The 16347-nt window shown below is 51.2% G+C and overlaps 1 protein-coding gene across 1 annotated transcript in view; it reads left to right on the forward strand.

Moving 5' to 3' along the window:
• The window catches only part of FNDC1 (fibronectin type III domain containing 1), a 127198-nt gene that overhangs the window by 95322 nt on the left and 15529 nt on the right, over positions 1-16347 (forward strand). Inside the window, exons 12-17 of the mRNA XM_062187287.1 lie at positions 1650-1750; positions 4491-4602; positions 6041-6529; positions 12238-12306; positions 12673-12816; positions 14719-14949. Coding sequence (XP_062043271.1) covers positions 1650-1750; positions 4491-4602; positions 6041-6529; positions 12238-12306; positions 12673-12816; positions 14719-14949 — 1146 coding nt within the window. The remainder of the gene's footprint in view (positions 1-1649; positions 1751-4490; positions 4603-6040; positions 6530-12237; positions 12307-12672; positions 12817-14718; positions 14950-16347) is intronic.

A 16347-nucleotide genomic window follows, 5' to 3' on the forward strand; every position in this document is an offset into this window, starting at 1 on the left:
ACTGAGAGACTGTCACTGCTGTGAGACTGTCACACTGAGAGACTCACCACTGAGAGAATGTCACACTGAGAGACTGTCACTGCTGTGAGACTGTCACACTGAGAGACTGTCACTGCTGTGAGACTGTCACACTGAGAGACTGTCACACAGAGAAACTGTCACCTCTGTGAGACTGTCACACTGAGAGACTGTCACACTGTGAGACTGTCACCACTGAGACTGTCACACTGAGAGACTGCCACACTGAGAGACTGTCACTGCTGTGAGACTGTCACACTGAGAGACTGTCACTGCTGTGAGACTGTCACACTGAGAGACTCACCACTGAGAGACTGTCACACTGTGAGAATGTCACCACTGAGAGACTGTCACATCTGTGAGACTGTCACACTGAGAGACTGTCACTGCTGTGAGACTGTCACACTGAGAGACTCACCACTGAGAGAATGTCACACTGAGAGATTGTCACTGCTGTGAGACTGTCACACTGAGAGACTCACACTGAGAGACTGTAACACTGTGAGATTGTCACTGCTGAGAGACTGTCACACTGAGACTGTCACCACTGAGGAGAGACTGTCACACTGAGAGACTGTCACACTGAGAAACTGTCACCTCTGTGAGACTGTCACACTGAGAGACTCACCACTGAGAGACTGTCACACTGTGAGACTGTCACCACTGAGACTGTCACACTGAGAGACTGTCACTACTGTTAAGACTGTTACCACCGAGACTGTCACACTGAGAGAATGTCACTGCTATGGCATCCTGTGCAGCCATTCTCCTGTCAGCGTAAGCTAAGGACTCAGCATTGACACTGGATAGTGTGTGGGCTTATCTTTTTTGTTCTTGCTCCTGTCTGGTTCTTATTTCTGTATCCACACTCCCAGCCAAATGCACTCTGGGACAGACTCCAAGGTGTGGAGTGTGAACTCTGAGATTACAACAGTGAATGTTGTCGGGGGGCTCCTGGCAGTGCTGGAGAAGGGTGTGTGTCACTCAGGGGGTCTCAGGGACGTGTGCCTTGTGTGTGTGTGACACAGGTTGGAATGCAGGCAGCTGTGAGCTGGAGCCCACATGGACCCCAGAGCAGGGACTGAAGTCTTTGACAAAAACTTGCATTCAGTTAAGCCATGAGCTCTCCTGATGTAATCTGAGCTACATAGAACATTCTTGAATGAATGTATGAATACTTGCTAATCCGTACTATGCAATATTTTAGTCCAGTCTGGAGACATAGAACAATGGCCCACATTGAGGTCAGCTCTCCTTGAAGACTGACTATTTTAAGCAAATCTAAGACCCCCAAAATAGAGCTAAAACAAGCATTCCCTTGTATGCAGGAGCTCAATAAATCCTCAGTAGCGTTTGTTCAATGAAGGAGGGCAAGATACAAGTCCTTGATCTGCAAAGCGGTGTCAGAAAGCTGTGACGTCACTGCACTCTTGCTGAACGTAACCATTTGTCACACACAGGTCACCGTGTAAGAACAGCATTATCTCACGTGCATGAACTTTTGGTTTAAAATTCTGCCTGGTGTTTCTGTTTGGAGTGCTGAGTGACTACGTACAGTTTGCTACATGGCTGAGTTGCCAGGGACGTTGAATTTACCGTGTTTTAATTTCATTATTTTTTGCACTGTGCAGGTTATAACGGCAGACCAAATGTGGAAGGGAGAGTACTTCATGGTAGCAATGGGAAACCGAATGGACAGCGAATTATCAATGGCCCTCAAGGAACAAAGTGGGTAGGGTCAACGTCTTCCACACCCCAGTTGTTTCCATGCTGTTGGGAAGAGAAAAATGGTGCCAATAAATAAAGTGATAATTCCTCCTCCCCCCTCCCCCTCCCCCTCCTCCCCCCTCCTCCTCCCCCTCCTTCTCTTCCTCCTCCCCCCTTCCTCCCCCTCCTCCCCCCTCTTCCTCCCCCTCCTCCCCTTCTTCCTCCCCCTCCTCCCCTTCTTCCTCCCCCCCTCTTCTTCCTCCTCCTCCTCCCCCTCCCTCCAGATGAAGCACTCAGTTAGATGCTTATGTGTAGCTCGCTATGCTCAGAAGAGTCTTTGCTTTTCCTGAATCCCTGGCGTGTCTTCTGGTAGCTACTGAGATGACGCACAGGCCCCCCTTTTCCATCTCCTTGCCTGGTCAGGAAGGAGAAGCCAATGTTGGCTGCAACCACAGCGACTCTTCAGGGCCTAAGGAATGGCCTCACTAATGGACTTGTGTCTCCCCGACCTGCTAGCCTTGCTTTTACTTTTTGTTCAGCCTCTAACTAGGAATGACGCGTCTTTTCTGTAGGTTGTCCCCGAGCCTTTGTAGAAGGAAGCAGGTGAGCAAGGAAAGTCCTTGAATCCTATTGGCAACGTTCGAATCTTCCAGCAACTGTTATTTGGCTAACATGAGGTGTTGCTACTTTATGTATGTCCACAGTGAAGTATGCTCACGCTGATTTAGGAGTGTTTAGTGGGTCCAGGGTAATGGACAGAATATTTCAGTGTTTTTAAAACAGTTCTTGTGGAGTGGGCGTTTAGCCTAATGATGGAGATTCCTGCATCCCACATTGGCGCTTGGGTTTGATTTCTGTTTCTGGTTCCTGACTCCAGCTTCTGGCTAAGCAGAATCCTGGTGATGGCTCAAGTAACTGGGTGACTGCCCCCCTTAGGAGACGTTGGCCGAGTTTGCAGCTCCAGCTCTGGTCGTTGCATGCATGGGGAGTGATCCAGCAATGGGACCGCTCTGTCTCTCCTAATATATATATGCTGTGAAAGAATCAAAAACTACTCAGTAAATTCCCAGTCAAAATGTGCCATTTAGAATGAAAAAATTCAAGAAAACACATGAAAGGACTCCCTCACATTTTCAGAGGCGATTTAAAGGCGCATTTTATTATTCCTCAAGGGGACAGAAATGAGGAAGAGGAAGAACACACATTACACAAAATGTCATTAAAGAAATTTTGAATTGAGACTGTATGGGGTGGGTTATGTGAATACATTGTGGGTTTTTGTTTCTTTTTTTTTTTTTTTTTTTTTTTTGACAGGCAGAGTGGACAGTGAGAGAGAGAGACAGACAGAAAGGTCTTCCTTTGCCGTTGGTTCACCCTCCAATGGCCGCTGCGGCCGGCGCACTGTGCTGATCCGAAGCCAGGAGCCAGGTGCTTCTGGTTTCCCATGCGGGTGTAGGGCCCAAGCACTTGGGCCATCCTCCACTGCACTCCCAGGCCATAGCAGAGAGCTGGCCTGGAAGAGGGGCAACCGGGGCAGAATCTGGTGGCCCGACCAGGACTAGAACCCGGTGTGCCGGCGCCGCAGGTGGAGGATTAGAACCCAACACAGTGTGCCGGCGCCGCAGGCGGAGGATTAGCCTAGTGAGCCACGGCGCCGGCGCATTGCGTTTTAATTGCCCAAACAGAGCCCGACACAGTGGCCCACCACTGTTGAGTACAGGTCTGGGGCAGGTGGCAGGCAGGTGATTTGCATATGTGCAAACTTCCCAGGTGCTGCTGTGGCTACCAGCCCCCGGCTATGCTGTGAGAATCACCAGTGACAAGCATGATCCTGCTCACTCGGAGATAATAGCTCTTTTCCAATTTTATAGTTCCTTAAAATATGACATTTGTGTATACATATTATACTAAGCAATTACAAATTAAATTGTGTTGTTGTAGCAGCTTTGATTTTTAACACTAATAGCTACGTGGAAAGATCTTGTGTCTTTAATACACTGGTAGCTAATGTGTGTTCATAGCAAGAAGTTAAAACTATTCGGAAATTTGTGAAAAATACGTCCCCCTCCGACCCCAAGCCACTCCTCAAAGTTCCCACTGTTAACAGTGGGGGACTGTCCTTCGAGCACTCTTCCTCCAGTGTTTCAGGATTATAAAGGCAAGTGAGTGTCTTTCGGTTTTCACAAAATGAGAAATCCTGAATTGGAGATGTCGGCAGAGGTCAGTGCCTGTCGCCCCCACATCCTGTTACTGGCTGCAGATAGTTCCACACTGTGGCGTCGCTGCGATTTGTTTCCTCTCTTGGTGGACACTTAGCCTTTAGCCACAGTGCACTCCCTGGTAAAAAGACTCTGAACACCTCCTATTTGAGACACTTAACGTACACATTATATAGGTAAGCAACTATACTACAAAATGTGACTCGTTTTGCATTTAACTTTCTTTAAATCTTGTGAATGCTACTGGCAAAATGTTGTCAACTCTTGTTATGGTTTCCTTTTGGGCACGCTTCACACATATGGGCTCTAGGGACTTCAGAAAGTCCATGGACCATATACGCATGACCTTTTAATGTTTCCATGCCGTGTCTGCGTATGTCCAGACACATATGTCTGGGTGAATGTGAATGGGTGACATGTCCACTATATACGCATGACCTTTTAATGTCTCCATGCTGTGTCTGCGTATGTCCAGACACATATGTCTGGATGAATGTGAATGGGTGACATGTCCACTGTATTCTTTAACCCGTGTCTTGGGTTTAGGTGGTGGACCTTGACCGTGGGTTAGTGTTGAATGCGGAAGGAAGGCACCTCCAAGATTCCCACGGAAACCCTCTCCGGGTTAAACTAGGAGGAGATGGTCGGACCATTGTGGGTAAGTGAGATGCTCTGAAGGAGCAATGTGGGCTCAGCCAGCTGTACAACATTCCCTGTCTTCCCCTCCCCTGATGTCCAATGGTTGCCCTTGGTCCGTTACTTTAATCTGTGTGGGAAGCAGAGCCCAGGAGGGGCAGCACTGAAGGTGTTCCCTGCTCCAGCCCTAGTTCCACTCTCCTGCAGACCCCACGCTCTGCAGAGTGGGACCTTGCTCTGCTCTTGGAGTTGGGCAGTTCAGGGCGGGGGGACAAACTGGGAGCTCAGAACGGTTTCTGTAATTTTTTAATAATTGCAAAGAATTACAATATTTTGTGATATAATAATTACACAAAACGTACTTTTCAGTGTTGGTACACAAAGTTTTCTGTGACTGGAAACCCTCCTCTAGCTGTGTACCACCTGCCTCACTTGCTGTGCGTCTAGTGTCTGCTTTGCCCCAGAAGGCAGAGTTGAGTAGTCCCACTAGAGCCCCTCTGGCCCCGAAAGCTTCACATCCTTACTCTCTGGCCCTTTATGGGAGAAGTCCGCTGCCCTTTGGCTTGACCTGAGGAGGGGGAGTGAGAAGAGGATAGGATTACCCCTGGGATAAGGGGCACCCTGATACAAGACAGGTGTATTTGTATGGGTGATATGGAGCACTGACAGTTGCAGGTGTATTTGTGTGGGTGATGTGAAGTGCTGACAGTTACAGGTGTATTTGTATGGGTGATATGGAGCACTGACAGTTACAGGTGTATTTGTGTGGGTGATGCTGAGTGCTGACAGTTACAGGTGTATTTGGGTGATACAGAGTGCAGTTAGTTACTGGTGTATTTTTATGTGGATCACTGACAGTTACAGGTGTATTTGTGTGGGGGATGCGGAGTGCTGACATTACAGTGTATTTGTGTGGGTGATGTGGAGTGCTGACAGTTACAGGTGTATTTCTATGGGTGATGCAGAGCGCTGACAGTTACAGGTGTATTTGTGTGGGTGATATGGAGTGCTGACAGTTACAGGTGTATTTGGGTGATACAGAGTGCAGACAGTTAGTTACAGGTGTATTTTTATGTGGAGCACTGACAGTTACAGGTGTATTTGTATGTGTGATGCAGAGCACTGACAGTTACAGGTGTATTTCTATGGGTGATGCAGAGCGCTGACAGTTACAGGTGTATTTGTAAGGGTGATGCGGAGTGCTGACAGTTACAGGTGTATTTGTGTGGGTGATGTGGAGTGCTGACAGTTACAGGTGTATTTGTAAGGGTGATGCAGAACGCTGGGCAGTATAATGAGCCTAGAGAGTATTTGGACAGCTGCAGCTGCCGCTCCCTTAGCGGCTCTGCTGTTCATTCGCCCTTTGCCTTTTCTAAGCTTTGAGGAGACACTTGCTCCTGGCTTTGTATTTCCTCTGGGTCATTCCACTGTCTGCAAGGCTTTGGTTGCTTTCATTTCAGATCTTAGCGGGACCCCAGTGGTGAGTCCTGATGGCCTTCCCCTGTTTGGGCAGGGGCGACACGGCAAGCCGCTGGCCAGCGCCCAGGATAAGCCCATCTTGAGTCTTGGAGGGAAGCCTCTGGTGGGCTTGGAGGTTGTCAAAACGACCACCCTTCCCCCCACCACAACCCCGCGGCTCACCACGACTACCACCCCTCTGCCTGTCACTACCCTGCGGCCCACGACCACCACCACCCGCCGCACGACCACCACCACCCGCCGCACGACCACCACCACCCGTCGCACGACCACCACCACGCGCCCGACCACCACCACCCGACCCACAAGGCGGACAACAACAACCACCACCACCACCACCACCACTACCACCACTCCTGAACCTACTACCTCTCCCCCAACCTGTCCCCCCGGGACCCTAGAACAGCACGATGATGATGGCAACCTGATAATGGGCTCAAATGGGATCCCGGAATGCTACCCCGAGGAAGGTAACCGGGCTTTTCTCCATGGTAACCGGGGAACTAGCGTGCTGCATGGCAGGGTAGTGTGGCAAAGCCTACAGGGGAGGGAGACTGAGGGCTGATGTAGTACGACAGCCCCTGGCGGCAACTTTCATCCCAGCAGGTCTATTTCACTGTACAGGTCCCACTGGGGTTGGCAGACTTAGCAGATAAAGAGCATTGCATGGGGTACACTGATCTGAAAGTTATCTATTTTTTTTTAATTTAAAAGTCAGCTTTAACTGGGTATCCTGCGTTTTCGCTGACAACCCTCATCAACACCCGAGTCAAAAATGTAGCTGGAACTTGTGACATTGTTACTTTGGACTAGTGTTTCCCAAACTGGGTTCTACTGGGTTTAAGTAGATTAGTAGTTGTCAAATACTTCAAGAGGCTCAGTGATTAACTGTGTGATTTAAACAAGGTCCAAGAAATTACTTCCTGTTGGGCTGTTTAGACCATCGAATAGGCTCATGGTGAACCTCCAGGAAAAGTGTTTTGCCAGGCACACGTGTGTGGATGCCGCACGCCTTTTGCATCAGCCCTCTCTTTGGAAAACGCTCATGTTGGGAGCAGCCTCTCAGAAGTGTGGACGTTGGCTGAGTACAGCTCTTAGCACCGTTGTCCCTGCTTTGTGACACTGGATTTGGGCTGTGCGCCTGCCCTACACCTGCCTGAAAAGGTTCGTTCTCCCTGCAAATGGAGCCACAGTGATTCTGTGCAGGTCGCGGTGGGCCTGCCATGGGCTCATCCTTGTTGTGCTGTGCCCTTGGGAAGCGGTCCTCCTGGGTTTGCAGCAGGCCAGGAAGACAGAGCTGCATCTTTGAAGCGGGCTGGCGTGACTGCTGTCACACTTCCGCGCGTTCAGGCAAGTGCAGCGTGAAGACGCTTCCTTTCAGGACCCGGTGCAGGCCGGGAACGCTCACACAGCGCTGTGCGCTCTGCGAAACCTCATCAGAACGTGAATACTCTATCCAAAACGACAGTTCTGTTTGAAGTTAGTCCTTTCATGGAAAAGTTCCACATACACAGGAAAACTGGACACATCGGGAAAAATCAAACCAAAGAACGAGGAAAGTTGCAGAGGAAGCAAACCATGGGAAAAGAGGGTCCTACCCTGTCTGGGTCCCTGGTGAGTATGATGGGATCCACCTTGAATTTCTAGTTATGAAAATAATATGTTTCCCTCACTGAATTCTTTCTCATACATGCACCACTAGTTTACTTTGCAAAACTGAAATATGACAAAAACTTGTCACTACTTAATAAGTAGTAAACTAGTTTGGATTTGGTTTTAATTCCTGGTATTACTTTACATTTTATTTTTCCTGCTTTCATTTAGGCCTTCCGTATAAACACTTTGTTTCCACGACGATGTTGGTACTTCAGACGTTTATTTGGCGTGAAAGTTAGCATTTTCCTTGGCATTTTCTCTTTCTTTGAAAATCATGGTGTGTGTGTGTGTGTGTATACACACTTACTTCTTACTTCACTCATGTCCATTCTTCTGATTTCTTGGTTCAAGCCAAATGATAGTTTGCCTCTAGGCGGCACTTTGAACATAGGTACAGGGGAGTGGGCACCTGGCATAGCAGTTAAATACAGGGTGCCCACTGCCCATATCAGAGTGTTTGGTTGGATTCCTGGCTTCCCTCCCGGTTCCAGCTTCCTGCCAATGGGCGTCGCAAGAGGCTGTCGGTGACGGCTCCAGTATCGAGTCCCTGTCACCCATGTGGGAGATCTGGGGTGAGTTTTCTGGCTCTGCCCCTTCAGCATCTGGGGAGTCAGCCAGCAGCTGGGCACTGTCTCTCTGTCAAATAAAAACAACTTGTCGAGGACAAGCCGGCTGTCTCCCTTAAGTGGGACCAGGCAGGATGAGCATGGCTTGGAGTCTCCTTTGTCCCCTTTTGCTCTTCCACTCGCCTTCTTGGTCCGGCTCCGCAGTTCCCTTGGGTTCTTCCTCCTTCGATTTCTTAGAGTTGTTGTCCTTCTCATCTCTAGGCTGCCCTATTGGCCCAACTCTCAAATTATCATCCCTGACTGGGCCTCTGCCACCCGTCCCATGTGCCTCTACCCAGGTGATGACACCCACTGTTGACGTGGCTGTGGACCAGGCACTGAGCGTGCCTTGGGAGTGCCGGACTTGGAACCTGCCTCATCTGTTACTGGGTGTGACATTACTGCCACTAACGGTGAAGAGGCAGAGGGGCACAGCTCGGCAGGAACCGTGTCCTTATGAGGGCCCGAGACTTGAAAATCACATGTAGACTCCTCGAGAAAGCTATGAAAGATGGCGCATGTGCTGGGTTTGGGTTGAACACCGTGGAGTGACCTCTTGTTCAACAGGGCCATCTGCAAATGCCTTGGAGACACCAAGAGCAGAGAGGAGCTCACAGTCAGGGGCCCGGTGTCAGCCCATGTCAGGCTTGGGCCTCCCCTCACATGCGGCCTCCTGAGCCACGCCTCCCTGCCTCTCCCTCTCCCCTGCCTCTCCTCCCTCCCCCTCCCCCTCCCTCTCCCTCTCCCTCTGTGTTTCTTGCACCTTCCCTTTCATTGCCAGCCCACAGTGCACTTCCACAACTGCTGGGCTACTTGGAGGGGAGGGGAGAGAGAGAGAGAAGAGAAGATACAGGTCTTTCATTTGCTGATTCATTCCCCAAATGCCCCAAACAGCTGGACTAGGCAAGGCTGAAGCCAGGAGCCAGGAACTCCATCCCGGTCTCCCATGTGGGTGGCAGGGGCCCCACCATTTGAGCCATTCTCTACTGCATCCCAGGATGCATCAGCAGGAAGTGAAGTAGCCGGGACTGGAACCCGCAATCCAACATACGATGCAGGCATCCCAAGTTGCGGCTCGATCAGCTGCACACAGCACCTGCTGCTCCTCCTTTCCTTCAAAGTGCTGCTTCAAACAGTGTCCGAGGAGCAGCCTCGGGCCACAGTCACGGCAGTGACTCGGGCAGTCCTCCTGTGGGCTCTCCTCTTTGTTACAGGTGCCCCACGTCCCTGCAGACAGGCACAGACGCACACGATGTGCTTGTTTCCATTATTGCATTTATCCTCGTCTCTGTTTATACACACCCACGTGTGTTTGGGTTTTGCTTCCCCATTAGATAAGAAGACAACATCTTCTACTCCGTCGCTGCTGACTCTTGGCACCGGACTGTGCATTTCTGGCATCTAAACCCACTGAGGACGCAGGCTTCCTCTGTCTCCCAGCCAGGCACTTAGAGCTCCTGACCTCTGTTTTGCAGGTTCTGTTTCTGTGGCGGATCTCATGATACTCTGCGTATTGGGAAATATTTTGAGCCAGCTGAACACCCTCGAGAATTTGCACCATGAGCTTGTTGCACGTTGCAGAGAGCGTGTTATGAAAAACCGTGTGCCCCGCCTGCAGCTCACTCTCCAGACAGAATATGCAAAGGGAACCACTGACAGCCACCGGACCAGCCATGTAACGTGGGCAGATCCATGAGTTCCAGAGGCTGCTCTTGCCTCTCTCTAAGTCTCTGCTGAGAACAGTTTTTTTCTCCCTGTATTTCTGAGTGTCCCTGGAGCCCAGGGCCTCAGTCTTCGGGAACGTTCTGAACTACTTGTTTCATGACCCTTCCGATAAGTGATTGAAGATGGACCCATGGCCGGCAGCCGTATTGATGTGAAAGGACTCAACGGAAGTCAGGTTGACGTAGGCAATGTCCAGTTTTGTGTAGCTCCGGGTGCTTCAAAATCACATCCAGGTGGGGCAAATTCGGGTGGCCAACTTTTGTGAAAAGTTGTCCGAATACTTCGCTACATAGGAAAGTTGCTTTTACTTGGAGTCATGATGGAGCTGCTATAGGAAGCTTTGCCAGTTTTTATTTGGTTTTGGGAAAAGGCATGACGTCATTCAGGTGCAGTGGACTTAGCGTTCCTCATCTCCAGCAGAGCCTTGGTTTGCAGGCAAAAGTGTCCCTGTGGCCTGCTGCCTGCTCTGTGTGTGACAGCACCTTAGGGACTTGGGGCTCAGCACCAGGAATCCATATAGTTTCCTCTACTCTTGTTCACCCTGGAATACAAAAATTGCTCAATTAATTCCATTTGGACCTAACTAAAAATAATAATGAAAATAAACGAAAGTGGGTTAATAATGAGGAAAAGTAGGCTATGTTCCTAAAAATCAAACTGATAAGGGAAAAAATGGTAGGCCAGGAAATAATGTCAACGTAACCCCAACACCACGGGTCTGGTCCAGAAAACTCTGCTATGGCCAGCCCAGAAGTAACTCGTGTTGGCTGTGGACACGGTGACATTGAAATGACCTAAGGAAAAATGTGCTCAATAGTTCTTCATGAAATGACCATTCTGCTCCCCACAGGGTGGATGACTTCCAGCGTGGCCCATGTCAGCATGTGCTGGCCTGGTCAGAGCACACCTGGGGTGGTCCTCTCCTGGGTCAGGCAGGCGCGGGGGCACCCTGGGGTCCTCTGAATGGTGGCTGTGGCTTCTCACCATACCCTGCAGCAGGGATGGACAGACCACCTCCAGGCCTCCACAGCGGGGGTTTGTATTTGCACCATAACATTCACAACGCCCATCAGCCCAGGCTCGCTGGGGAATGATCCATGATTTCCGAATAATGAAAACTTCACACGAATTCTTTGCTGAAGGAAGTTGATATATCCCCGCCTCATCACTCAGGGCAATGGCGATGCTAGTGGCACACCTTAAGGTTCCAAGGTTATACCAGTTGGATGGGTTAGTGCAACCTTTACAAAGTAGAAGCAGTTTTATGCATTGAAAGAACAGAGTCTTGGGGGCCAGAGGGCTTGGAGTTCAAATTCTGTCACTGAGCAGCTGCCCGGGCCTGTTATACACAGCCCTGGTGCCTTACCTGAGAGGCGGGTGGGTAGGCCCGCACACCTCCAGGGCTGAGGTGAGGTGGCCCCCACCAGCATACCCCTACCAGTGCCGGCACCACAAGGCCGTCCAGAGAACCGGAGCTCTTCTTCCCGTGGTGCGCCACCCACTTCCAAAGGCAAGTTGGATTCAGAGTTACTGTGGGCTCCGTCCAGGTCAAAGGAAGAGAGAACTTCCTGTGAGCTTTCCGAGTGAGGAAACCTTCTGCCCCAAGATGTTACCAGCCGTGGCAAGATGGTCTCCTTTGCACAGCTGCATCGGTATCCCTCCAGGAGCAAAATGATAGGCGAGCATTCATCCCTCCTGCTAGAAAACGCCGACGTCAGCTTCCCACACCTCAGAAGCGAAACGTGCCCAGGCTGTCTGGGAAGAGAAACTTGTTCTCGTGTTATTTCCGAACTCCGTATGAAGTTAGGAAATCTAAGCAGCTGGTGACAGAGGGTGGCAGTTTCGGTGGAGTGGAGAGGCCCCAGGAGCTCACTTTGTCAAGTTAGACTGTAGGAGAGGTCAGGCACCTCTGGCTTCTAGAATATTCCAGAGGCAAGTTGGAGGGGCAGAGAACAGACGCTTCCTGACGAAGGGATTTCTGCCACCAGCCTGAGCACCAGCTGCCCCCACCCTGGGTGGGCTGTGCCTGCCTCGCTGGTGGGGAGTGGGCTGTGCACACCCGCTGGTGGGGGTGGGCTGGTGGGGGTGGGCTGTGCACACCTGCTGGTGGGGGTGGGCTGTGCCTGCTGACCTGCGGCCAGGCTCTCCGAGGGAACGCAGACAGTGATGCCCCTCCCCCGCCCCCTCCCCAGATGACTTCTCAGGCCTGGAGACCGACACGGCCATCCCCACGGAAGAGGCGTATGTGGTGTACGATGAAGGTGCGCACCGACTCCATCGCCCTGTCCCCACAGAGGACCTTATTCTCTCCCCTTCCCCCTCTCCCTCCCCTCCCCCCTCTCCCTCCTCCCCCTCCCCTCCCCCTCTCCCTCCCCTCCCCCCTCTCCCTCCTCTCCCTCTTCTCCCTCCTCTCCCTCCCCCTCTTCCCCCTCTCCTCCCTCTGCTTTTCAGAGGGAACTAAAGTGGGGAGACGTGGCATTTTGGTGGAGACAGTTACTTACTGGGATAGTGTTTGCTTCAGGCCATGTGTGTGTAGTCTACACCTGCGTCTTAAGGAGGTCGCCTTTGGCTGCAAACGGTGCCCTTTCGCAGCAGCGCCTGACTCCAGAGCCTTCACACTCTTGCAGATTACGTATTTGAAACCTCGAGGCCACCGGCCTCCACGAAGCCCACGACCACAGCTACCACACCTCAGGTCGTCCCCGAGGAAGGCACCATCCGTTCGTTTCCTGAAGAAGAGTTCGATCTGGCTGGAAGGAAGCGCTTTGTTGGTAAATACCCTTGGTGTGACTCCCCCAGTCAGAGAAACGCAGGCTCTGGCGCCGACGGTGACGAATCTCTGGGCCTGGCGAGGGCAGGGCGTTCTGAGTTTTCCCAGACTGCGGCTCCACGGCGGGTCACGCGGGCAGTCGGCCCGGTCTGGATGCCTGTGGATTTGCTCTCTGCAGAGCTCAGCAGGGGGGTGGACCCAGGAGACTGGCGTCCAGCAGAGAGGAGGTTGGCCTTAGGGTAGGCAGCACCCAAACCTCCAGGGCCAGGACTGCTCGTGTTTCTAAGACGAAAGGTAACTAGGGCATCAGCGAGTGCCACCAGCACTCGGGGGTGTTACAGAGCCAAAGCTGTTCTTCTTCAGTTATTTCCTGTGATTTTCATTAACCTCAGGACTTGGGACCTGGGAATTCCTTTAATTCTTCTTCCTCAGTAATGAAAACACTTCCCCTAGGACATTCCTTGTAACTAACCTGTGCTTGGTTCTCCCTGCAAGTCTGCTTTTCCCACGCCCCTAATGAACTTTGCTAATGAGACAGCTGGATTTAAATACTACCAAGTGGAGACCAGCAACAGCTTAAACTAATAGCACACGTTTCTGTTTCCAAAACAAATGCTCGCCCAGCCAAAGATGTAGTGATCGAGTGTCTGTACCAGCCATGCTTTGAAGGACCAGAATGTCAATGTGAGGTGGCGTTGCTGCAGCGGATGCTTGTGCCAACCCAGCCCGTGCAGCCGCCTGGCAGTGTACCCAGTGCTCCGACTCTTCCCTCCACAGCCCCATGACAGAGTTGAAATGCATTCAGGGCTATTCTTAGATGTTCCACAGCGCCCTTCAGAGACCGAAAGAAAGGCTTACTGTTGTCTGACTGTTCTCAACTGTCCATCGCTCTACAAAGCATACAAAACTCCCTAATGATACGTGTGGACAAGCCCTAAAGGCCTAATTTTATATGAATTATTGGAAAATGGAGGAGCTAAAATTGCATTCAGAGAGTGAGAACACGGCTCTAAAAGATGCCACGGGCTCTTTGGAAATTTCTGGGCGTTGTCACATAGGGGCCTTTGAGAGTCTTGCTTGGGTAAAGCCCCAACCTCACCTCTTCGGCATTTCTAACTTCTTAAAGAGTGGGATGTGAGAAAAAACAGCAGAGAGCTGGAGGCAGCGCACCCTGATGGACGAGTCCTGGGCGGGAAGTCCCGGTGCCAGCAGGTGTGGCCGGAATCAGAGCCTCCGTCCCCATCCTGCCTCCTGCCAGGTCCTTTGTCTCCACCAAGATGAGCAGCACTGGAAAGGCTTCAGCCTGCCCAGCAGTAAGAGTGGCTGTTAGGCTGAGCAGTGATAACGGCTTCACTCAGTTCTGGATAATTCACGTGACCCTGCCTGGCTGCCCGGGGCTGGCCTTACGCAGATACCTCATAGGGTTGTGGGGCTTTGTGAACCCACTTGGGGCTGAGGCTAGAGGCCATTCTGATCAGTGTGCATTTTGTCCTGGTCCCAAGAGAGTCAAGGAGATGGTCTGGGTTGAGAGCATGCTCATTACCTGTAGGGTGGGCCTGTCTCAGGCTTTTCCAAGTGTTTGGGCATAGCAACAACGTGCCGTGGGCTTATATTACTCTGGGTTACAGACTGGAGATATGTCCAGATCACTCAGAGGACAGTTGTCCATGCTGGTAGGGCAGGGGACTCCTTTGCCATCCCCAGATTGAAAGCAGTGATGTGGGGAGCCCCTGGGAGGAGCCAGGCATGAGCTCTGGGACTTGACACCAGGCTGATGGCCCCGGGGCGTCTGTCTGACTGGAAGGGACTGAGCAGCAGATCCGCCTTCACGCAGCAGGTGCTGTGTCTCTGCCTCCAGAGAAAGTTGTCAGCAGTGTAACTGGTTGTCTCTGCTCTCTTCCAGCTCCTTATGTGACATACCTAAATAAAGACCCATCAGCGCCGTGCTCTCTGACAGATGCCCTGGATCACTTCCAAGTGGAAAGCCTGGATGAAATCATCCCACATGACCTGAGGAAGAATGACCTGCCCCCTCAGCACGTCCCCCGAAACATCACTGTCGTTGCCATGGAAGGCTGTCACTCGTTTGTCATTGTGGACTGGGACAAAGCCAACCCTGGAGATGTGGTAACAGGTGTGTTCCAGGATGATGCTCAGAGTTCCATGGTTCTGTAGGTGGGGAATACAGACAGCAGAGATGGATGGACGAGTAGCTGGATGCATACATGGAGGAACGGCTGTATGGATAGATGTCTACATGGGTGAGTGGGTAGATGTGTACATGGGGGGATGAATGGGTGGTTGTATACACGGGTGAGTGAATGGGTATATACATGGGTGGATGACTGGATTCATGAGTGGACGCATGTATGGATAGATAAATGGGTTGGATGGATGGATGGATGAGTGGATGGATGTATACATGGGTGGGTGCACTCAGTGATGGATGAGTAGATAGTTGTGTACATGGATGGATGGATGGATGGATGGGTAGGTGGGTGTATACATGGGAGGGTGTATATGGGGTGGATGGGTGGATAAGTAGATGGTTGTGCACATGGATGGATGGATGAGTAGATAGTTGTGTACATGGATGGATGAATGGATGGATGGGTAGGTGGGTGTATACATGGGAGGGTGTATATGGGGTGGATGGGTGGATAAGTAGATGGTTGTGCACATGGATAGATGGATGAGTGGATGGATGGGATGGATGGATGGATGGATGGATGGGTGGGTAGGTAGGTGGGTGTATACATGGGAGGGTGTATATGGGGTGGATGGGTGGATAAGTAGATGGTTGTGCACATGGATGGATGGATGAGTAGATAGTTGTATACATGGATGGATGGATGGATGGGTGGGTAGGTGGGTGTATACATGGGAGGGTGTATATGGGGTGGATGGGTGGATAAGTAGATGGTTGTGCACATGGATGGATGGATGAGTAGATAGTTGTGTACATGGATGGATGGATGGATGGGTGGGTAGGTGGGTGTATACATGGGAGGGTATATATGGGGTGGATGGGTGGATAAGTAGATGGTTGTGCACATGGATAGATGGATGAGTGGATGGATGGATGGATGGGTAGGTGGGTGTATACATGGGAGGGTGTGTATGGGGTAGATGGGTGGATAAGTAGATGGTTGTGCACATGGATGGATGGATGGGTAGGTGGGTGTATACATGGGAGGGTGTATATGGGGTGGATGGATGGATAAGTAGATGGTTGTGTACATGGTTGGATGAGTGGATGGATGGGTGGGTAGGTGGGTATATACATGGGAGGGTGTATATGGGGTGGATGGGTGGATAAGTAGATGGTTGTGCACATGGATGGATGGATGGGGTGAATGGAGGATGCAGGTGTTTCCTTCCAACAGAATGAAATGTAGACAGCAGGAGAAGCCTGGTGGGGGAGTAAAGAGAACTGGATGGAAGTTGGAATTCCTGAGACCTGGTACCTACTTGGTTTGCCTGACCTTGGGCTGCTCTATCTCTGTGGACCTTGGTCTCCTGTCTCCCCAGC

This window comes from Lepus europaeus, chromosome 3, assembly GCF_033115175.1.
Source record: "Lepus europaeus isolate LE1 chromosome 3, mLepTim1.pri, whole genome shotgun sequence".
NCBI lineage: Eukaryota > Metazoa > Chordata > Mammalia > Lagomorpha > Leporidae > Lepus > Lepus europaeus.